Below are 23,269 nucleotides of genomic sequence, written 5' to 3'. Positions count from 1 at the left end.
CTTTATGTAATTCTGTGGGTATAGGGGTACGCTATTTTTACAGCAGAGTACACTAAGGAGTTTTTGAACATAGGAACGGTGTGAAAAAAAGGTTTTTTGTTTTTATTTGTTTTGCTTTTTCAGATTGAGTATGCATCTAATACTACCTCAAAGAAATAAGATTGCAGAGAGGTTAAATACGGAACCTTGACTTTGGCAGCAATCCGGGTTTGCCTCCTTCAGTGAGACCGAGTACTTCAGAAATCAGAAGCTGCAATCTACAAATGGTCCTGAGAACCGACCCCCCTACCCATCCCAACTCCCCCAATCAGGGCTTGGCTTTCCAAACGCTGAAGCTTCTTCTTGAGCAGACCACCTTCCCACTCGCCTCTAGCTTCCTTTCTGGATTTCAAAGCTCTCCTAGGCCAAGTCCTGGTGATGCCTTGGAACTCAGGCTGCAGAGACAGTCCTGTCCTCAGGCCACTTCAACACCCCACCACATCTCTGGGGCCTCATTTCATAACTAAGCATCTGCCCCATGAGCCTTTTCTATCCGTTCACCGCTAGCTAGTGATTTACTTATTTCTTTCTCCTTGTCACCAACAGAAAATCAAATCTGGGTTGTAACAAGCCTCTGAGGTCTGGATACTCAGGGGACTGGGGTTGGGGGATTGCGGGCGCGGGGCGGGGGGGGGGTATCTCCCGCTCCCCTCCCCCATTGCTCGCGTCAGTGGAGGCTGAACTACCAATCCCGGCGTGCCTCGGGGGCGGCACGGGCGCAGGCTTGTGTGCGCGGCGGGTAGCCGTTGGCTGAGGAGGCGGCTGCGCCGGTCGCTGTGCTGTGAGGTCAGACGGCGCTGGCAAATCGCGCCCAGGATGTAGAGCTGGCTGTTCCCGACGGCGCGTCTGACGCTAAATTGGGTGGGGTAGAGAGTAGGGGGCGGTAGTCGGGGGTGGTGGGAGAAGGAGGAGGCGGCGAATCACTTATAAATGGCGCCCAAGCAGGACCCGAAGCCTAAATTCCAGGAGGGTGAGTGTGCAGCTTTGGGAAAAGGGACCTAACGGTGCAGGGGAGGGAGGCTGACTTGGAGCTGTTGAGGTTTGGGGGTCGGGGTCGGCGTGGCTCGAGGCCTGGGGAAACTGCGGGCCTGGCTTTGTAGGGGGGGGGGAGGCGCATTGCGGTGGGTAACTTCAGTGCGTCATTTGGCGACAGTGCTTCGTGGCGCGAAAGCGAGCCTCCGGCACAGGCAAAGCCGAAGGATCCCCGTGCGTATGGCAAAGCCTCGTCGCTTGTTTGTTTTTCTGCGAGCAGAGAAAGTCTATTGTAGGGAGGTGCCCGGAGGGCGAGCGATGGCGACGGTTAGGAAGTGATGTGGCGTGGGGGAGGGGAGCAGCGACAGCCCATCCCCGCGCTTAACTCTCGGCCATCGGCCGCGCGGGTGACTGTGGGCTGAAGGTTCGAGGCTGTTGGACACTGGGGCTATCTCAGCGTTCTGTGGAGTTCTACTGTAGGAGGACACGGGGGGTGGGCTGTGCGCCCCGCGGCGGGAGAACTGCGTTATAAAATGGCCGCGGCAACATGGCCGCGCCATCATGGCTGCCGGCGTCTCGCAGCTACGCGCAGCTTCGGGCCAGATGGAGCGCCCCCTGGCATGGAGATCACGCTCATTGCCTCCTCTTGCCTCTTGAGTGATGGGTGGGGACAGAAAAAAAAATAATAAACTTGAGCCGCCCGAGCGAGTTCCTAGGCTCGCTGTTGCCTGAGGGCATCGTTTTGCTGGTTTTGGAGTGCTCTCCGAAGCCGTTGTTCGTGAAAACAATTTTCAGTTCCTCCTTAGGGCGTTTCCGTTTAGAGGTCCTTGGCCACGTTGTCATTTTTAAATACAGTAGTTGCTTGACTGGTTGTAATAGTACTCGATTAATGGCGATTTGAAAGCTAACGCTTATTGACTTTGATTAGAACAGTGTTGCTGAACTACGGTACTAACAGTGGAAAGCAGTTACTCAGTTCTCACAACTCATTCTGTCCAGGTGGTTTATTTGGCATACTAAAGGGAATAAAACTATAAGCATAAAGAGGAACACTTTAAACTTTTTACTGCTAGCAATGTCTGTATGTGCTTGTTATACATGCTGGGTCCAGCTTGCATAACAAGTTTCAAGTGCCACCAAATAGAAACGTTTTAACTAATCGATGTACATAAGAGAGTATTGCAGGGGTATTTTAGTGCGGCCTCTTAATATTTTTCTCCCACTTTGAGACCATTCATTGTTTTTCTAGGTGTTTTGGAGAAAGCTTTTTGTTTTTTGTTTTTTTGAGACAAGTCTTGGTATGTAGCCCCAGCTACTGTATTGATCTTCCTTGTCTTAGTCTTTAGAGTATAGCAGCTAAGTCTTGTTTGCCGTATCCTGTACGTTCGCTCAATATTATATAATTATAATGACACTTAAAATAGTTTTGAGGGGCTGGAGAGACCAAGTACTTCCTAAGGCAAGCATGAGGACCCGAGCTTGGAACCCTAGCAAGCAGTTTTAAAAGCTTGTTTACTTCCGGTTGTGTTGGTGTGCACGTTAATTCAAAGCATTCAGGAGGCAAGGGAGGGTGGAACTCTGGGTCTGAGGCCATCCTTGATACTTAGAGCTACGTAGGACATCCAGAACTATACAGAAACTCCTTTGCGTATGGAGGTGTGTGTGTGTGTATGTGTGTGTGTGGTGTTGCTCTATACCCAGCAGGGGTTGGAGGGGTGGAGAACTGCAGCAGCAGGTAGATGGAGACCTCTGTAGCTCATTGGCCGGCAGCCTACTAATGTGTGAGTTAAAGTGAGAAACTGTCTAAAAAAGTGAAGAGTTAGTACTGTGGCAGACATTAAACTGGTTGGCCCTCACTTGTAGAAAGATGGTGTACCCTGTAGTTTTGCTAACTCTACTAAGTTGTTTTCCTTAGTAATGCCATGTTTTAGGTATCAAAGCATGCCAAGAGGCTCATAGGCTTCTCCAGGTTGTCAGAACAAACACAAAAGCGTAATCCTTGCTTAATGTTAGAAACTAGAAATCAAGAATGGTTGTTTTGAAAGAAATGCTTTCTTTCTGAAGGAGACAGTGCCAAAGTGAGGTGGATAAAGGCAAACCAGAAGGATGGTGTTGGTGTAGTTGGAGAAGAGTAGGAACAAAGGCTAGGTTGTGAAAGCCTGGTAAATCTCTGCTTTACCATTATTTCCCAGCTGTGGATTCCAGGTGTAGCTGGGTGTGATACCTAAAATTCTGTCCAGCATTACAGAAGCAGAGGCAGGAGGCTGACCAGCCCAGGGGTACATAAGATGACCCTGTCTCAGAAAACAAAACCAAACCGAAGAAATCCAAGCTAAGATAATATGGGTATCTTTTTAAAATTGTATAAAAGACATGTTCGGTCCTCACCTTGGCTAATTCATAGGGCCTATGTGGTAGAGGTAAAGAACTGTCTCCCACAAGTTGTCATCTGACCTCCACATATTTACAGTGGCATGTATACATACATTTACTCCCCACCCCATAGTAGATAAAAACCCAGAGAACATCCAGAAAGGAAACAGTGTTGATTGGATTATTTTGAAATCTTGGTAGAATTTTGATAGTGAAAGGTGGTAAATATACATTTTGTGTATGTGTATGTGTGTGTAGGAATATCCTCAGAAGCCAGAAGAAAGCATTAAATTCCCAGGAACTGGGGCTGCTGGGAATGGAACTGTTTCTCAGTTCCCTGTAGGGGTTTCTTAAGTAATTAATTAGCCCAGGGCAAGATTTTTGTCCTTTGAGACTAGAGTGGGTCTGAGGGTGGAGAACTGCCTTTGTAATTTGTCCATTCCACTTGTTTGACTGGTGTACACCATTTAGCTGTGTGTGTAATTTTTCATTATTCAAGGAGCCTTACTTATTAGTGTAGCTTTTAGCTGAAGTAGCCAATTTTAAAAAAAATGTATTTCAGAGTAGCTTAAAGATACTTGGAGTGAAATCAGTAATCACAGATCTGATCTTAGTGCTTCCGTTTAATAGAATGTTTTACCCACTTACTTGGGTCTTACCTCTAGACTGTTGGAAAAGAAAGCCTGGTCAATTATCCATCTTAGCCCCATTCAGGGGCTAAGGATGGATTTGAAGAGTGCTTCTATAGCATACACAAATTTGGATACAGAATCATTAGATACGGTGGTAGGTGTGTAATCCCAGGACTACTTTCACATGTTCACTCTGTTCATGGGTAGTGAACAACATATCAATACATTTTTACACACTTGTTTCTGCTATCTGGATTCTGTTATGTGAACACTCACAAGGAGTTGGCTCTTTTTATTGCTTACTGGGAAGAAAAGTACAAAAAAGGATTCAAACATTTGATTACCTGTGTGTCCCTTATGAATGTGAAATGCTTAGCATACAACAGAGCCAGCAAATAGATGCTTTAAGGGCCACATATAAGAGTGAGGAAAAGGTTTCATTCACCAGGTAGCCTTGGCTGGGCCATGTAGAACAGACCAGCCTTGAGATCTACCAGCCTTTGCCTCCTGAGTGCTGGGATTAAAGTTGTGTGCCACCATGGCACGCTCATAATATATATTTTTATATTTTATAGTGTACTTTTTAATGGAGTTTTTCCAGCATAAGACCAGTAGATTAAGTTTTATAGTCACATACCTGACCCTATTGGATACTTCAGTTGCTTGAGATGTGTGAAAAGCAAATGGACTGATTAATGTGTGAGATAAACTTCTGCTATCATCATGTGGGATCAAAGAGTCCAGAAATCACCTAACTTGGTTGAGCACAAATGGCTTCAAATCTTAACTTTAGTCAGATTTTATTTGGATTTGCAAGTGCTGATTACATTGGGTATAAGTTTCCAGTGTTAGGATTGTTTCTGTTGCTCATCGAAACAGCCTAGCTTTCAGAATACTGAGGAATAAACATAGGTAGGATAACTTAACAAACTAAAAACAACTAACCATTCCATCTCCCATGTATGCAATCAAATTTTAGTGTGTAGAAAGAGTATTCATTAAAAGGGAGTAGAGGTCAAAGTGACTAAACTTAAGATACTTGGAGAAGAACATTTTCAAAGTTCTATTTTCAGATAATTACAACAAGTGAAATAGCCAAACATTATCCCATAAGTACTGCAGTAGAATTTATTAGGTGATTAAATAGAAATTTAAGTTGGTTGTTGTTGACCTTAGACACTAAGGATATGGTAAAGCTTGTTCTGAAGTGTTCATGTATAGTCTTAACTGTTTTTCCTACTTTTGCTGGGATTATTAGCAAGTGCAGTGACTCTTGGAGTTGCATCTTTCTGTGTGGCAGAGGACTCACAATTAACCTGGCTTTTCCCGTTCTTTTCCAGGCGAGCGAGTGCTGTGCTTTCATGGGCCTCTTCTTTATGAAGCAAAGGTATGGAACCTGCTTTCTTTTGAGAAGGTGACCAAAAAGGTTGGCTAGATTACGTATTTTCTTACTTGATATGTAAAAGTTATTTCATTTTTTCATAGATTCATAAATTTCCCATCTCATTTTGAGTTTATTACTGTTTGGTGGATTGAGAAAGTTCAGACTTTTCTACTCTTCTGACTTTTCTAAATTTAGTAAAAGCCTTTTGGTTGGAAATAGCATTTAAGTGATAGGTGAAGGTTTGTTGGTTATAACAATTTATATAATAACCTCAGCAGAAAACAATATTGTATGTTTGTAAGCACTTGTACAGATAATATGTGTGCTACCTCATGGGTGGAGGTTAGAGGGCAACCTCGTGCCAGTCTTTTCCTGCTTCGGGACCGTCTTTTGGTGTCCTTATACATGCCTATCTGACCTTCAGATTTCCTGTGATTTTTATCAACTTCCATCTCAGTGTAGGAGCAGCAGGATTATGAGTTTAGGGGAGTCTACTTGCATGGCAAGCACTGCTATTCACTTAGCCATTTCCTCAGTGTGTGTGAGCATGTGTCTATCTCTTTATGTCTGTCTGCTTTTGATACTTGAGTTTTACAGTTGCTCAAGGCTGGCCTTGAACTAACAGCAGTCATCCTCAACCACTCATGCTGAGGTCTCTGGGATGGTTGTTATACACATTTAACTTCCCCATGGTTACATGGTTAAATTTGAATGGTAAACTTATAATCCTGAGTAAAGGAGGCTCTTTTCTTTTCATCAAGTGCTCCTCTTATATAAAGACTTCAAATTTAACCAGAGATACCTCATACATTCATTCCCAACACTCAATAGGGGTAGGTAGGGGTAGGCAGGGGCAGGTGGATATCCCTGTCCCAGCCTGGTCTACAGAGCGAGTTCCTAAACAGCCATGGCTATACGGAGAAACCCTGTCTGAAAAAAACAAAACAAAAATCCCAAAGATAACAGAAAAATGCATTTATTTTTATTAAAAATGTTTGTAGCACTCATGATTAAACCCAGGGCTTTGCAGTGCTTGGAAGAGGGCTACCACTGTAGTTACATCCTTATGCCCTGTACAACAAACATGAGTCTAAAATTATTTTCACTAATTTATTTCTTAGGACTTTTGGTAGTCTTTAGGTTGGGATATCATTTTAGTAATGAACCTGGATTTAAACATTCCAGCCATTTTTGTCTTTGAGCTCTCCTGTGATAGAATGCTTCCCTAGCCATTTATTTTTTTGAGACAGGATCTTGCTATATAGAGCTCAGATTGTTCTCAGTGGATAGGTAGTTCAGACTTTAAATCATATTCTGAGTGCCTAAGGGTTGGGATTACAGGCATTTTTTTTTTTAAACATTTTTGGGCTGGAGAGATGGTTCAGCTGTTAAGAACCCTGATTGCTAGGGGAGGGGAACACCAATATATAGAAGGGGAGGGGAAGGGGTTAGGGGGATGTTGGCCCAGAAACCAGGAAAGGGAATAACAATCAAAATGTAAGTAAGAATACTCAAGTTAATAAAGATTAAAAAAAAAAAAAACAAAACAAAAAAACCCTGATTGTTCTTACAGAGGTCCTGAGTTCAATTCCCAGCAACCACATGGTGGCCCACAACCATCTGTAATGGGATCAGATGCCCTCTTCTGGTGTGTCTGAAAAATAGCTACAGTGTACTCATATAAATAAAATAAATCTAAACTAAAAAGGCTTACTTTGTTGCGGTAGTCCTGGAACACCACTCTTTAGACCCAGGTGTCTTGAACTGCCCCTGTCTTCTTAGGACTGGGATTAATTGTAAAGGTGTGCCTTTACGAATTGAATTGAACACGAAGGCTGCTGATACTTGCCTACCATGACTGAGGCGCTGAGTTCAATCCTCAGTACTGTCACAGCTGCCCCTGAAGGAAACAAAATAAAAACACCCACACATGGAATCTGAATGCTGGCACAAGCCTATGGCTAGGCTACTTGGGAAGTAGAGAGAGAGAATACTTGGGGTACAAAGTTAAGGGTGGCCTGTGCAATTTAGTGAGACCAAAAAGTCTCACAAAGTAGTAAACAGGGCAGGGGACAAAGCTCTGGCAAAGTGGTTTCCATGAATGAAGCACTGACTTAGTCCTCAGTACAGAAAACAAAAGCCCAGCATCTCTTTGTCTTTCTCTCCCTCTATCACACACACTCTCACACACACAGACATATACTGTGTGTGGGGGGGGGTGTTTAGAAGCAGTTTCTGCAAATTTCTAGCAATTTTATTGTATGAAATACTGAAAGTGGTGTTCATTCCCCGTGTTTTGAATGTACATTTGTTTATAACTGAGTCCTTTTGATGATCGAGTATGGTTTCCATTGTTGATTTGTTGAGTGAACTTTCAGCATTCATCTGAACTGGCTATTTTTCTTTGACAGCAAAATACTCTAGTGAACATTTTTTTAAATGGTGATTGGAGAAACTTATTGTTTGCTTTGCCTATAGTGAACAACCTTAAATCCAGTCAGATAATCATCACTTGTCATGGTGACTTTCCTTTAATATTTTTTTTTTGCTGAATTTAAGAGTACTTTAAAAACTTAATTTTAAAAAATCAGCATAGTGTCATTCATTTACTGAGAAGACAAGTTTCTTTTGAGATTTTTTTTTTTAAATGCAGTTCTTAACTGGAGTTTGCAAAACAAAAATAGCTTTTATTTCTTCACCTTGGATAGCAGATCTAGCCTATTGATTTATAGTAACTTCTTATTAATACTGTGTATTTTAAATTGCAGTTTTGTAACTATAGAAAGGTATTCTCAGCACTAGATTATAAAATCAAATTGGCTAACAACTCTCAGTTCTCAAAAGTGTTCTGAAAGTTACAGTATCAAAGTAGTTCAAACAGTGTAATTCTTCATAGTAAAAAGAGCACATCTGTCATTAGGATGCAAATTTGCTTTTGTCTAAGAAGTGGTAAGATTATGTGTATACCAAACAAAGACTTATTCTTTTTTATTTCAGTGTGTAAAGGTTGCCATAAAGGACAAACAAGTGAAGTATTTTATCCATTACAGTGGCTGGAATAAAAAGTGAGTATTATATTTTTAAAAGCATTTTGTCTACTCTTGTAACATACACATTGAAGCAAGAAAGAGTCATTTTTAGTATGATGAAACTATGATGAACTAACCATTTTATATGTATTTGATTCTTGGCAATATTTCATGTACTTTGTATCTAGTGGTTATACTTGACCAACTGTCTTGGTTCAATTATGGGTGGATGCATGTTTTAGGATGGTGTGAATTTTTGGCCTGAGCACAAACCAAATGACTTCTCTCATGCACAGTTAAACTCAAAAATTGTTGTAGAAAAAGGGGGGAAATGTTTTAAAAAAGACAGTTTATAAACCCATTTTATGAAGTTTTGAAATATAATGCTGTTAACAGAAAGTAGATTCATGTGGCTCAGCATAAAATTTACAGAATTTAACTTTCTAGTGGCCATTGGAGCTTTTTGTCAGTAGTGTTCTCTTTGGGACCCAAAAGTAACAGCACCTAATGAATTATCCAGGCCTTTTTTGGTGTTTGGAATTGAACGGATTATTATTTTTACTAGGGAAATCTAAAATCATTTTTATTATTGATCTTTTGTACTTTCGGGATGGCGTTGCAAGGAACTAGCTGTTCAGGAGCTACTTTCTGAACTCGTAATGTGATGTCTTACTTGACACCTAGAGTCTGGTACCTGGGAGCAGATGCCAACTGTTAAGATGGTTGGTACTGGGTTGGGGATTTAGCTCAGTGGTAGAGCGCTTGGGTTCAGTCCCCAGCTCCGAAAAAAAGAAAAGGGAAAAAAAAAAGATGGCTGGTACTCTAGATGGAAGGGGGTAGGGGGTTGTTGTTGGTTTCTTTTTTTTCCCTGTTAAGTTTCCTGGCCCTATAACTTTGGTCTAAATTACAGTTTAGAGTTCTTGTCTGAGTAGCCAGCCAGTCAGTTCAGTTAGTTTGTTAAAATAGGCTAATACTTGTGGGTAAGAAATATTGAACTTTTAACTTCTTGATTAGTATAATTGTAGAAAGGCCACAATTCCAAATACATGAAAGCATATTTTGATAACTTATAAACAAAGTGATTTTAATAATGGTTAGTAAGTGATGTCAGTATTTCAGGATGGTGCCAGTATTAAGGAATGGGGAGCTGGATGTGCTTGCACATGCCTTTAATCCCAGCACTTAGGAGGTAGAAGCAGGAGGATCTCTTGAGTTTCAGACCAGCCAGAACTGACCCTGTCTTTAAAAAAAAAAAAAAGGTATAAATTTTGGTTTTTAAGTTGATTGTAATATCTAGGAAGCTGACTTTTAGACTTCTAAAGTATCTCCACATTAAGAAATGAATTAAAAACTGAATTTCTGTCTTATAGTTTATGAGGCTTATATTTGTTGTTGATATTTTGCTAATATCTAGCTAAAATAATGTGTAATAGACTCTTTCCTATAGGAAGTAGAATGTCTTTATGCATACCAGGGATGGGAAAGTTAAAAGTCCGTGTATATATAAAGTATGAAAGGAAAACATGAAGCACATCCATGGGCAGGGTCTATTTCCCCTTCCCTTTAATAACTGAATACAGCTTTCATGCTTCACTCTTGTATATTAGGTATTTTGTATAAAATTATATGTGGATATATATAATATATCCATGTTATTATCTCTACATTAGGTAACTTTTGCTGTAAATTGTGAAACTAAAAGCCACCAGTTTACTAGTTTTACTTTTTCATAAAGTTTTTCCTTTGTTGGATTGCGGATCATGACAGCAGTGGTAGTGTTATTTAGAGCTTGTTCTCTTGGGAAAATAAGGAGGGGGAAAATGGCCATCGTAGACATTCTTTGACTGTCGTTCTTAGGAGTGATGTTTAAGTGTACTGAGGGGAATTAAGATAACATAGGTGCCTTTCATGGTTGGCTTGTTAAACGTTCCATTTTAACCTTTGGGAAGTATTTTAGAAATGCTTTTTTATTTTTTTTCTTTGTAGCTACTGGAACTTTGAGTAATCTTTCTGCCTCTGGAATGCTGAGATTACAGGCTTGTACACCACAATCAGCTCTAGAGAAAGTTTTAAACCCATTTCAGAGGAGTGTTCTTTAAATGGCTGTAAAGTATACTATGTGTATATAATTTTATCTGTGGGTTTGACTTTTGGGATTAGTCACAGCTACTTTGGAAAAATACGAGAGTTACATGTTTGATCTATATTTAAAAATTTGAATAGCCCGTAATTATTAATTTAGTAGAGATTCTCAGAATGAAGATAATTGTTTTTGGTTTTTTTGTTTTGTTTTGTTGTTTTTTTTTTTTCATTTTCATCAAGGATTTTTAGCTCTTATAAACTCTTGAAATGACTTGGTAATTGGATATTGGTCCAAGTGCTTGTTTAGATGTGGTTTACATCTGAGGGGGATGGAATTTCTAAGGTTTTAAGGTTTAAAAGCAGTTAAAAGTTAGCACCTTTTGACTTGGGGAGAACAGGAATTATAATTTAAAGAAAAAAGATCTTCATCAGTGTGTTGGCGGGGGGGAGGGTTCAGTGGTAGAGATCTTTCTTGCCCAGCATGCATGGAGCCTTGGGCTTAGTCTCTAGTACTCACCTGACCTATCCCCAAGAGAAGAAAAGAGAGAAATCAAAAACAACTGTTTGTAGAACACTTCTATTCATTTATTTAGAAACTGTGTCTTAATATGTAGCCCTGGCTGGTCTAGAGCTTGGTGTATAGACCAGGCTGACCTGGAATTCAGATTTACCTGTTCATACTTCTAGGGTGCTGGGATTTAAAGTATACACCACTATGCCTCGCTGTAGGACACCTTTTTAAATACCCTGGTACAGCAAAATCATCAATTGTAAACTGGAATTTTTTAACATTACTTTAAATTCACTTTTAAAAATCACAGATACTAAGATATTTCTAAATTTTCAAAAAAATTTTACCAGAATTTGTTGACACAGACATTAAAATATTCCATTTGTAAATGAATCTTGATAAAGCTTAAGCTAAATTCTGCACATAGTTACTGAGATTACTTTGTACTATGCTGTCTGTATCAGAAGTGCTGTGAGGCCCAGGCGCTCTGAAAAATCTTTGAAGACACGTGAGGATATTGTAGCCCTTTTTCCTGTTCCTGAAGGAGCTCCCTCAGTACACCACCCCCTCCTGACCTCTAGGTAAATGCATGTTTTAAAGTTTTCTTTAGGAAATCATGTTGAGGAATGTTTTTTTATTTATTTTCCTTTTGGCTATACTCTATATAAGAGGTCAGAGGTGGGAATCATTAAGTAAAAGATTACTTCAAGTATACACTTGATGGTGTCACTAATGGAGCTCCATCAGCAGGAGAAAAGACCAGTTTTGCTCAAAAGTTAGTTTGCTTCAAAACTTCAGCATTCCATCAGAAAGTTTTGTTTTCCCATACATGTCAGCAAAAGGCTTGTTTTGTGAGATGCCAGATAGACACATTAGCTTTTAGAAAGCTTCTAGTCATCCTTGTAAATTGGAATGCTCCCTTTGAAGAGATGAAAATGAACAATTGGGGTATCTGAAAAACTATTCTAGGCCTTTAGTGTACAGACTTAGTCGAGTCATCTAGGTGGTGAGTATTATGGAGTTTATCATGTGTTCCAAATGCACCCTTTAGCATGTGTGAGTTATATAACAAGACAGTGCTGTAATTCTGAAAGGGTAATAATAACCAAGAGACTCTTAAGTGATTTATTTTTAGACCATTTAAAATGAATAATTACATACATAAAGTTTATATTTGAAATGCTACTTCTCACTAGAACACACTTTGCCTAGATTTTTCCTTTAAGAATGGATTTGCAGGTTGGGGATTTAGCTCATTGTAGAGCGCTGGCCTAGAAAGCACAAGGCCCTGGGTTCGGTCCTCAGCTCAAAAAAAAAAAAAAAAGAATGGATTTGCAGTGCCAGCTTCTAAAACTATTTTAGAAGCATGGTTTGTGAATTCCTGTAATTAGAGAATTTGGAATACTGAGACAGGAGGACTACCATGAAGTCAAGGCAGAGTTGGGGCTCATTTAAAAAGGTCTCAAGAAACTAGGGTTGACAGGATGGCTCAGTGGGTAAAAGTACTTGGCACCGAGGGTGAAGACCCAAGTTGGAGTCCGTGGTCTACGTGGTGGAAGAATGGACTGCTAAAGCTGTTCTCTGGCCTCCACACACACAAACGTCAGAAGGACAAAAGCAAACATGTAGTTAGTGCAGGGGAGGCCAAAGTTTAACTCTTAAGTCCTCAAAAGTTATCTAGGAAGAAACCCTACACTGTATTAAGAGTGTACTTCAGTGCTGTTCTAACTTGTCTTTTTCAGTTGGGATGAATGGGTGCCAGAAAGCAGAGTGCTCAAATACGTGGACGCCAATTTGCAGAAACAGCGGGAACTTCAAAAGGCCAACCAGTAAGCTTGATGTGAAAAACGGGTTTTGAGATTTTTGGACAGGGAATGAACAAAACGGGGTCATGTTGACTCCTCACTCTCTACTTTTTGTAAAATGATTCTTGGTACTTGTAAGTTCCAATGTTAAAACTTGATTTCAAATACATATTATCAGGGTAAAAAATATTGCATCATTTCTGAGTCTGTGTTCTTGCAGAAGAACATCGTGTTGGAAATTATAGATATCTTTTTTTTTTTTCTTTATTTTTTTTTGGAGCTGGGGACCAAACCCAGGGCCTTGTGCTTTCTAGGCAAGCGCTCTACCACTGAGCTAAATCCCCAACCCCTTTAGATATCTTTTTAACTCATAGCTTTTAAACCTCTTCTTGGGTACCGTAGAAGGCACAGTTAACTGATGGAGAAACAAAAAGAGATATTCCCACTAATTAATATCTCTGAAAACACATTGAGGAAAAGGGACCAGAAAAATCATCTAAAGGGTAGTTATTACATTTGATTTTTATAATATTTAAAAGATTAAAATTATAATATAGAATCAAAAGAAAATATTGGAACTGCTAGTGAGTTCCCAATCAGGCATAGCATTAGAGTTTTCCGTTTCTGAGATCATATATTAGTCAATTTGTATTAAATTGACTTTAGTAATTTTTCACTCATTTATTCCTTTCCATGTGGGCTTGGGTTTGCCATGATGAGATTGTGCTGGTTGGAGTCAGTTTTTCTCTCTTAAATGTGGGTTCTAGGTCAGTGGGCTTGGTAGCATTTGTAGCACTTTGACCTCTTGGGCTCCATGGGTTTGTTTGCTTTTCTTTTTTTAATCTTTTGTTTGATTTCTGTAGGCCTTTATTTTGGTGTTTATTTTATATATATGAGTATTTTATCTTTTATATATGGGCACTGCATGTGTGCCCGGTACCTGAGGAAGCCAGAAGAGAGGGAATCAGATCCCCTGGAGTTACAGATGGCTGTGGGCCACCATGTGGGTGCTGGGGATCAAACCCAGGCCTTCTACAAGAAGAAGGAGTGCTCTAAACCTCTATGCCATCTTCCCTAATTTTGGGTGCACACGCACACGAGTAGATGGTATCAGATCCCATGGGACTACAGTCATACGTAGTTGGGAGCAGCCAGGTAGGTTCTGGGAATTAGGATCTCTGGAAGAGCAACCCAAGTAAGTATTCTTAGCTGAAGAGCAGCCCTGATTTCACACTTTCTGTGGGAACTTACATTTTAAGACATTTTAACTCTTAAGAGTTAATCTGTACAACATAGACAATTTGGAACATTCTGAAAGTCCACTTATACTAACAGATAGGCTTTTGTCACTGTACAAGTCTTGCTGGCTGGGAACTTAATTACTAAGTAGACCAGGCTGGCCTTGACCTCACAGGCATCCATCGCTTCTGCCTCCAAAGTGCTGGGATTAAAAGTGTTTGCCACCATACCTGGCTGGGAAGCTCAGTTTAATAGAAATTCTAGGTGAAATCAATCAGATTTAATTTTTCTTAGATAAGTATAATGACTTTCTGACATTATTTTTGAAGGGAACAATATGCAGAGGGCAAGATGAGAGGGGCTGCTCCAGGGAAGAAGACATCCGGTCTGCAACAGAAAAATGTTGAAGTGTAAGATACTCTTTGCTTAAATATTGCATGCTGCTTTATGGGTATAATTTAAATTTACTTTTTATCATAATATATATTTTGTTTCTAATGGAAGCTTTTAAAAGTGTCAGTGAAATTCTTAATTCTCAGATACCAGGTTATTAAGGAAATGTAAATTGTTTTGGCAAGGATTACTTTCTTAGTGCTAAAAATACATGGGTAAAATGAGAGTGAGAAAGAAAAGTATAATTTGTTAACTCTGGATTGTAAGGCTTCTTGGTAACCATAATGTGAAAGTCAGTGTACACTGATCTCTAAAGGTTATGTAACTGAAAATGAGTATAGTAAGGTGACCAACTACATGATCTTTTTTTTAAGATTTTTATTTATTTTACGTGTGTGAGTACACTGTAGAGTGAGTACACTGTTGCTGTCTTCAGACACACCAGAAGAGGGCATCAGATCCCATTACAGATGGTTGTGAGCCACCATGTGGTTGCTGGGAATTGAACTCAGGACCTCTGGAATAGCAGTTGGAGCTCTTAACCACTGAGTCATCTCTCCAACCCCCAACTACATGATCTTAAATATTAGTTATACAAAAACATAGGGCACAACTATTATTGAAGGATAAGTTTTGTGTTCGTGGTTATAGGGCCACTCGGTGGAACCTGGGCAGCCTTACTAGTGGCCATACTCCTAAAGGGAAATGGCTCGCTCTTCCTCAGCAGCCATGAACTGCCAGTGGCTCCTCAACTGTAGGGCAGGTCTCATGGGCTCTTCAGTTCCTGCTGGAATGTTGGCTTGTACAAGTAACTCTAGTACAACTGTCATGTCCAGAAGTCAGCATTTCATGGCACTTTTTCCCTCCTGCTTTTACATTTGTTCCACACTCTCTTGGGCTTTGTTCCCTGAGCTCCTGGGTCTACAGCCCAGGTCCTGTGTGGAAAAGCAGCCAGTGTTCTTAATGACTGAATCATCTCTCCAGTCCCCTAGCATGTGGTTTTAACAGTTTATCTTTTGAGTACATATATACTTATAAATTTTAGCACTAGAAATCAGAACATTAGCAATTATTATATGAATTCTACTGTATACTTGAACTGCTTGCATATATGTTTAATAGGTAGCATGTAGATAATAGAAGCAAGACTGTTCAGGAATCCTTATTAGGAGTCATTAGAATGAGTGGTTTTAGATTAGTTGAGTAGTCATTCTCATATTATGGTACAGAGCTTGTGTATTAAGGATTAAGTATAATATTCCTTTTGGTTACCATGAATCATTAGCATGTACGTATATGCAAGTGAAGAAGTTCTTGATTTAAAGACTAGCTTCATACTCAAGAGATCTGCCTGCCTCTGCTTTTCCAATTTTGGGGTTAAAGATGTGCATCACCACACCTAGCCTTTTGTTGTTAAAATTATTTTTTGAACCTTTAAATTGATGTGTATATGGGGCTGTGTGTTCACAAGTGTGCAGGTCCTCACAGGGACAGGTGGATCTGAGTTCAAGGCCAGCCTGGTCTATATAGTGAGTTTCAGGATGCTAGAACTGCATAGTGAGACTGTCTATAATAATAATAATAATAATAATAATAATAATAATAATAATAATAATATCTAAAGTCAAGATTAATGTTTTGGGAAGCAGACTTAAAATATAGTCACTGATAATTTTGCTGGGCCATTTTTCTCTGAATTTACCATTCAAAGAATTGGAACAATTTTTATGGGAGTAATTTTTGTTTTTTGCTCTTTCCAGGAAAACAAAAAAGAACAAACAGAAAAGTAAGTATAAATGTTTTTAAAATTGACCTATTAATATTTCAGTTGTGAGTTCACTCTATGAAACTGACACTGGGACAGTATGTGGCTTAATGACCTCAAGTAGAGGTCTCACAGAGTTTGTAGATAAGGACGGAGTGGTTTTTATCTTGACTGCCTGAAAAGATGTGGTTGTTTTCACTGTGCTTTAGTCTTAGGGAGATAGCCTTTTAAATATGTTATTAAATATTTCCTAAGTAAAGTGTTAAATAAGTTTTTATTTTTATTTTTTTTTAAGAAAAACTATTCTATAAGTTGGATTAATTAAATATCTGTAATGGGGAAGTGAGAACTTACGACACTCTTTACATTAAGAATTTGTTAGTTAGCCAATACCAGCCCCGCCATTCTTAAACGTTTTGTAGCACCTGGAAATGGAGATGGTGGCAGTACCAGTGAGACCCCTCAGCCTCCTAGGAAGAAGCGAGCCCGGGTAGATCCAACCGTTGAAAATGTGAGTTTTCGTCTTTTCTTCTGGCAGGCTGTCCTAAAGGCCCTGGTGATCCTTCTCTACTTCCGCACTCTCTTCCCTTCCAATATTTATGTTTGAGACAGGATCTTGCTGTGTAAATGGCTAGTCTCTGCCTCAGATTTCCAAATGCTGGGGTTACTGGCACACGCTACCAAAGTGCAAAGGCAGGTTCTGGTTTAGTAACTGAAAAATTAAAAGTGTCTTTAAATAAAGATAAGCCATGTTAGCTGTGCCTAGTGGGGCAAGCTGTTACTTCTAGGACTCAGGAGGCAGAGACAGACAGATCTATCTTGTGAGTTTGAGGCTAGCCTTGTCTACATATTGAGTTCCAGGACAGTCAGAGCTACATAATAGGACCATGTCTAAATGGGGTGGGGTGGAGAAGAGAGAAAGTCATGTTTGGTATAAGCATTTGGATATCAAGAGTAAATGTGAAGAAGCTGTTAAGCTGTATTAAGAATATTCCATTTCCAAAAGAGGGAAAGGAGTCCTAATAACTCAAGACCATAATTTTTTTCCTGGCTATATGATTTCATGTATCTGTTCGCCTACAGAGCCCCACCCTGTATGGCAATTCCTTCTTTTGAGTGGTTCCTTCAAGGAATTAGTGTATACCTGATATCTTAAAGATCAAAAGAGAAGCAAAAAAAAGTTTGCAATACCTTTCTTTGCCTTTCTTCTTTAGGAAGAAACATTCATGAACAGAGTTGAAGTTAAAGTGAAGATTCCTGAGGAGCTGAAACCATGGCTTGTAGATGACTGGGACTTGATCACCAGACAAAAGCAGGTACCTTGAGAATGACACAGGGAGCGCTCAGAGTCTTATGATGAACTGTTATAATCTTGTTTTACAGGTGTTTAGTTTTTGCCTGCATGGCATGACCTATGTGCAGTGCCTGTGGAGGGCATTGGGTCTCTTAGAGCTGGAGTTGTAGGTGACTGTGATCCAGCACACAGAGTGGCGCTGGGAATTGAAACTTGGGTTCTAATGCTCTTAATTACTGAGCCATCTCTCCGATCCCTTAAAATTTTGTTGATGATTAAAAAAGTTAGAAGTTTGCTGGAGCAGAACTCTCCCAAAAACGCCAGTAGACAAAGGAGATACGTGCATCTTCAGTCTTAATGTGGTCACCATTAGAACATTTACACATGTCCTCATAATGGAGTGTAGTAGAAAACATGGCAGTCATTGCCTACAATTGATCCTGAATGCAATTAAGGTCCTAGGTTTAATTAATCATTTGCAGAATGTGAAAAAAAAAATTCCCTGTGGGAGAGGTGGAGACAAACTGATCTTGTCCTTAGATAGATAGAATATATGCCAATAGCAGAACAGCCGGCAAACAGGTGAGGCTTTGGGGTTTACAGATGGATGGTGGGTTGCTTAGAGAATTGTGCCCAATTCAAAAGTAGGTACACCACTGAAACACCCACCCCTAAGGAGCCCATGACTCAGCAGAGCTGCTTGTGAATATGTTGCATCCCTGGAGCTCCAGCTTAGGTGTTGGGGACACTGGGTCATTTAAATGTAAGTTTTCTGAGTCTTGTTTACTTATTACTTAGTCTTAGGAGCCTCTCCTTCCCTCTGAAGAAACATGTTCAAAATCTAAAGACTTTATAAACTGTTCTCAGAACAATCCAGAAAAACTTGAATGTTACTAAGAGTTGGCTTCTCTAAGTTCAGATTTAGAAGCTCTAGACAAACTATTTAAATTGACAAATGGCAGGTGCAGTGGGAATGAATGGTGGGGATGAGAATAATGTTAAAGATTGATGAAATTTGAGATTCATGGACATAGTTGGAATTTGCTTGATGATTTGGCTGGATTATACATTACATCTCCCTGCAAGGTATTTGTAATCTTGAACCCATTTATCAGACTTTCTGTGCCTCATCTACTCATTTTGGAAGGAATGTAATTTTTATAAACATTTGTATTCAAATTTTTTGCCTAGCTTTTTTATCTTCCTGCCAAGAAGAATGTGGATTCCATTTTGGAGGATTATGCAAACTATAAGAAGTCTCGAGGAAATACAGATAATAAGTAAGTGCACCCTTTTTGAGGATACACAGAGTACTCAAGCACTCTTAGGTGTAGCTGAAAGTATGCAGTGGGTACTTCACAGGCATTAGGAGTTTTGCTATTTTGATGCTGGGTAGTGGTGGTGTGTACGTGCCCTTTATCCCAGCACTTGAGAGGCAAAGGTAGGAGGATCTCTGTGAGTTTGAGGCCAGTCTGATCTACAGAGTGAGTTTCAGGACAACCAAAGTTACACAAACCCTGTCTTGAACCTCACTTCCACCCCATCCTCCAAACTTTCTATTTTGAAATTGTAAATGCCTTCTTATTTTTATATAATTTTAAATGGGTTTTAGTTGTTAAGTCTTAGCCAGGGTTGGGGATTTAGCTCAGTGGTAGAGCTCTTGCCTAGCAAGCACAAGGCCCTGGGTTCGGTCCCCAGCTCCGAAAAAAAAGAAAGAAAAAAAAAGTCTTAGCCATAGTTCCTTACCTTTATATTCCTCAGAAAGGAAATATCGTGAAACTAATGTTTTTGTTCTTTCATCAGGGAGTATGCTGTTAATGAGGTTGTGGCAGGGATAAAGGAGTACTTCAATGTAATGTTGGGCACTCAGCTACTCTACAAATTTGAGAGACCACAGTATGCTGAAATTCTGGCCGATCACCCGGATGCACCCATGTCCCAGGTGTATGGAGCGCCACACTTACTGAGATTGTTTGGTAATAAGACTTAAGAAAAAAAGTGACACCCCCCCCCCCCAGCCTTTAGTAATTGAGTTTTTGGCCTGTACTAAATGACTGAGAGGTAAAGTAACTGAAACATGACTGTTTCAGTTTGAATCTTTAGTTAAATTTTCTTTTTTTCCCCTTTCTTTTAAGTTTTTATTATTTAATGTATATGAGTACACAGACACAAGAGAAAAGAGAGGGCATCAGATCCCATTACAGATGGTTGGAGCCACCATGTGGTTGCCGGGATTCGAACTCCGGACCTCTGGAAGAGCAGTTAGTGCTCTTAACCACTGAGCCATCTCTCTAGCCTCTAAATTTTCATTTAAAAGATTTAAATACCAAATCTTTTTGCAAAAAGTTTTTTGAAAAATCATTAAGACTGGGGAGAAAACTCAGTTTATAAAATCCAAGTGTGAGGATTTCTCCATCCTCCCAAATTCACCAAAAAAGAAAAAAGAAAAAAGAAAAAAAAGAAGCTGGATGTAGTGGTGCATACTTGTCACCCAGTACTGGGTAGGTAGAGGGGGAACATTCTGGATTCTCACTGGCTGCCTTGACCTAGTTGGTGAACCCTAGTCCAGTGAGAGAGGTACTCTGTCTTTAAAAAAGGGTAGGTTGCACTTAAAGACACATTCAAAGGTTTTGTTCGTTTGTTTGTTTGTTTAGCTTATAAGACACACAAAAACATCTAGTTTTAAGGAGTCAGTGACAGCTCACTTTGTACATAGTTAATACATGTTACAGTGCTACTTTGAATATAACTAACTTAATTCTTTGTTAAATAGTGCGAATTGGAGCGATGTTGGCCTATACACCTCTAGATGAGAAAAGCCTTGCTTTATTACTGAACTATCTACATGATTTCCTCAAGTAAGTTTAATTGAAATCACAAACAGTTGGGATAGTTACATAAAGTGTGAAAGAATAGATTAACGTGAATTATACTAAAATAACGTATTTGTCAATAAGGCAATAAAACTATAAATAGCATATATAGGAATCTTACAGATGGAGAGTAAACTTGTAAATGCTGTTTGGGAAATGATGGAGTGACTAGACTTCCAAGCTATTAAGACAGTGAGAACATTGTAGGTTGATTTTGTAGTTTTACAGTTAGAGTAGAAAGATTAAATTGGTCAGGGCAGCAGTAATGTTTAAGATGTCTCATGCCTGTCAAAATTGATGCAGGATATTTGTAAGTTAAGCCATACTCTTGATGCCTGTCTCAAAAATAATGCCCAATGATATTATACAAGTATAAGTTAACAATAGTTAACTTATCACATTGAATTTAAAAGATTGAAGAAATGGTGAAGTAGTTCTAGGTCCAATATGTTAGAGAACATTTTTATAATAGAGAACTTAAAACGGCAGCTTTTGAGAGTGATAGGATTCTCTAAATATATTAACAAGAATACTACTGTTTAGCACTCTGAATTGAAGAAGAAATTAGCTGTAGAAGTATGCAGTATTCTGATTCTTGTTAAGAGAGAAACATTTCAATTTGAAAAAGACTGGAACTTCCAGAATATAAATCATAGCTACTGTGGGTTACTTCTTAGCCTTGGTATTGGAGGAAAGGATTGGAGTGTTTGTTTAGGACCCTTTTTCTACAGTGGTAAATATTTCCTTCAGACTCTTGATTTTGTTGACAGTATAGAATTGAGCTACTGTTTCACATTGTGCATCCCATTATTTCAGATTTGAACTTGAAATATGTTTGTAGACAACCTTGTACTTAATTGAAGTCTTAAAAAGCTAAAGAAAATTAATATTACTGTTTTAGGGTAGTGCTACTTACAGTAGGATAGCCATTCGTGATTCCCTAGGGATAAGGCAGCTGTCCCTGTTCTTGGTTTTGTTTTGTTTTGTTTTCCCTCTCCTGGAGCTGAGGACTGAACCCAGGGCCTTGCGCTTGCTAGGCAAGCACTCTACCACTGAACTAAATCCCCACCCCCTGTCCCTGGTTTAATAGAGAATAACTTGAGGTGCATTTTTGTCTGTTAATGTAATCTTAGTGGATTGTATTTTAGTGATGTGGTTGTTCAGAGAAACAATGATTTATGGTTAGTATCTGTAACTTTTAACATTTTCACAATGAATGAACAATTTTCTTTTTAGGTACCTGGCAAAGAATTCTGCAACTCTGTTCAGTGCCAGTGATTATGAAGTGGCTCCTCCTGAGTACCATCGGAAAGCCGTGTGAGGAGTGTGCTCTCTCACTCGTGCTTGGATCTCTGTAAACAGTTTGGTTCTTAGTCCTTCTCTTGTACAAATGATGTACTTTGAAGACCGTTAGTGTATAACAGAGTTGATGTTTGTTTCCTGTTTGATTTTAAACAGAGAAAATAAAAGGAGTTAACTGCTCCTTTTTTCTTTCTTTTTTTCATTTCAAAGTTTCTACCAGTGTATCAGTGATGGACAACGGAGAGACATGCTGTAGAGTGTTTGCCTAGTTGACAAAGCTGCTTTTGAATGCTGGTGGTTCTGTTCCTTTGACACTACGCACTTTTATAATATGTGTTAATGCTCTATGACAAAATGCTCTGACTCCTAGTGCCAAAGGTTCCCTTCAGTGTGTATAACTGAACACTCATCCATCTGTGCTCTTTTTTTTTTTAAATGGTGCTTAAAGAGCCCATCCTTTGCAAGTCATCCATGTTGTTCCTTAGGCATTTTATCTTTGCTCAATTGTTAAAGAATGGTGGCTTGTTTTCATGGTTTTTGTATTTGTGTCTAATGCACGTTTTAACATGATAGACGCAATGCATCGTGTAGCTACAGTTTTATGGAAAAGTCAATCTTGTAGGAGTTGTTTTTCAGATCTTCAATAAATTTTTTCTTTAAATTTCAAGAGATTGTGTGTCCGTGTTATCAAGACCATGGCACATTGTATATTGTGATTAGAAGTTGATTGCTTAGGGAACTGGCTAATTATCTGGTCGTTTATGGAGTGAAAAGCTTACTTGGAAGTGGAGTAGACTACTGGTCGTAGGATTTTGTCATCCTGAGTCCTAGTAAAAAGCCAGATGTCCACATGATAGTGCCCTTTATTTGGATTCTTGGTAGTTTTGAGCTTTGGGGGCATTTTTTTTAAACCTGTGTAAAAATTGCTGTTAGTGTTGTTTAAGGCATTTCTGTGAGAAGAAATGTGCTAAAAATCAGTATGAAATGTAGCATTAGGATATTTGAAAAGGAAAGCATTGTTATCTTTAATAGAGATATCAGTGATTTGGATCTAGGTACAGAATATTGGGGAAGGTTCAGATGGCAAGATCTAGGTGAGTAGTATAGGAGTGAGAGGGATTGAGAGTAAGGTAAGTGATGGAACAGTGTGAGCTCATAGGCTCGAGCTGTAGTAGTATTTGAGTACATGTTAAAGATAGTGTCTGTTAATTACTTATTGAGTCTTGGGTTCAATTCCTAGCACAGAACGGGGAATAAACCTGTTTTTTTTGGTACATATAAGGAAGTTGGGGGACAGTGGTGTTTTCCTGTATTTAGTGCCTGTATATAGACTATTGTTTTTAATCTAGAGTAGGGTTAGGGAGGTTGCCACACTGCACATGTGAAGCTGGTCGGAGGACAACTTTTTAAGAAAGTTTACCCCTTTCCCCTTGTACATGATTCTGGGGATTGAACTCAGGTTGTCAGGCCTTTCCCTGCTGTTCCCTGGACCCAGTGGTGTATTGTAGTTCTATTCAGTCACAGTGGGTTTATGAGTCATTTAATTTATGCAACTGTATGTCTAAGTTTGAATTTT

The 23,269-nt window shown here is 39.4% G+C and overlaps 1 protein-coding gene across 10 annotated transcripts; it reads left to right on the top strand.

Annotated features, from left to right (window-relative positions):
• The first annotated feature begins 728 nt into the window (after positions 1–728).
• Positions 729–22,360, top strand: Morf4l1 (mortality factor 4 like 1). Of its 10 annotated transcripts, none has more exons than XM_008766445.4 (13): positions 729–1,009; positions 5,357–5,403; positions 8,398–8,465; positions 11,487–11,603; positions 12,765–12,851; positions 14,396–14,476; positions 16,220–16,245; positions 16,647–16,735; positions 17,439–17,540; positions 18,710–18,798; positions 19,322–19,494; positions 20,292–20,376; positions 21,628–22,360. In XM_008766445.4, exons 1-13 carry the CDS (start codon positions 970–972, stop codon positions 21,710–21,712), a joined length of 1,089 nt encoding a protein of 362 aa, XP_008764667.1. In that variant the 5' UTR covers positions 729–969; the 3' UTR covers positions 21,713–22,360. The 10 variants fall into 10 exon arrangements, with proteins under 10 accessions (XP_008764667.1, XP_017451068.1, XP_063121274.1 ...); XM_017595579.3 differs by having other exon boundaries at positions 750–1,009; positions 11,490–11,603; XM_063265201.1 differs by having other exon boundaries at positions 771–1,009; positions 5,357–5,442; positions 11,490–11,603.
• Positions 22,361–23,269: the final 909 nt, after the last annotated feature.

Source organism: Rattus norvegicus, chromosome 8, assembly GCF_036323735.1.
Source record: "Rattus norvegicus strain BN/NHsdMcwi chromosome 8, GRCr8, whole genome shotgun sequence".
Classification (NCBI taxonomy): domain Eukaryota; kingdom Metazoa; phylum Chordata; class Mammalia; order Rodentia; family Muridae; genus Rattus; species Rattus norvegicus.
This window is presented reverse-complemented; position numbering and strand designations above follow the sequence as displayed.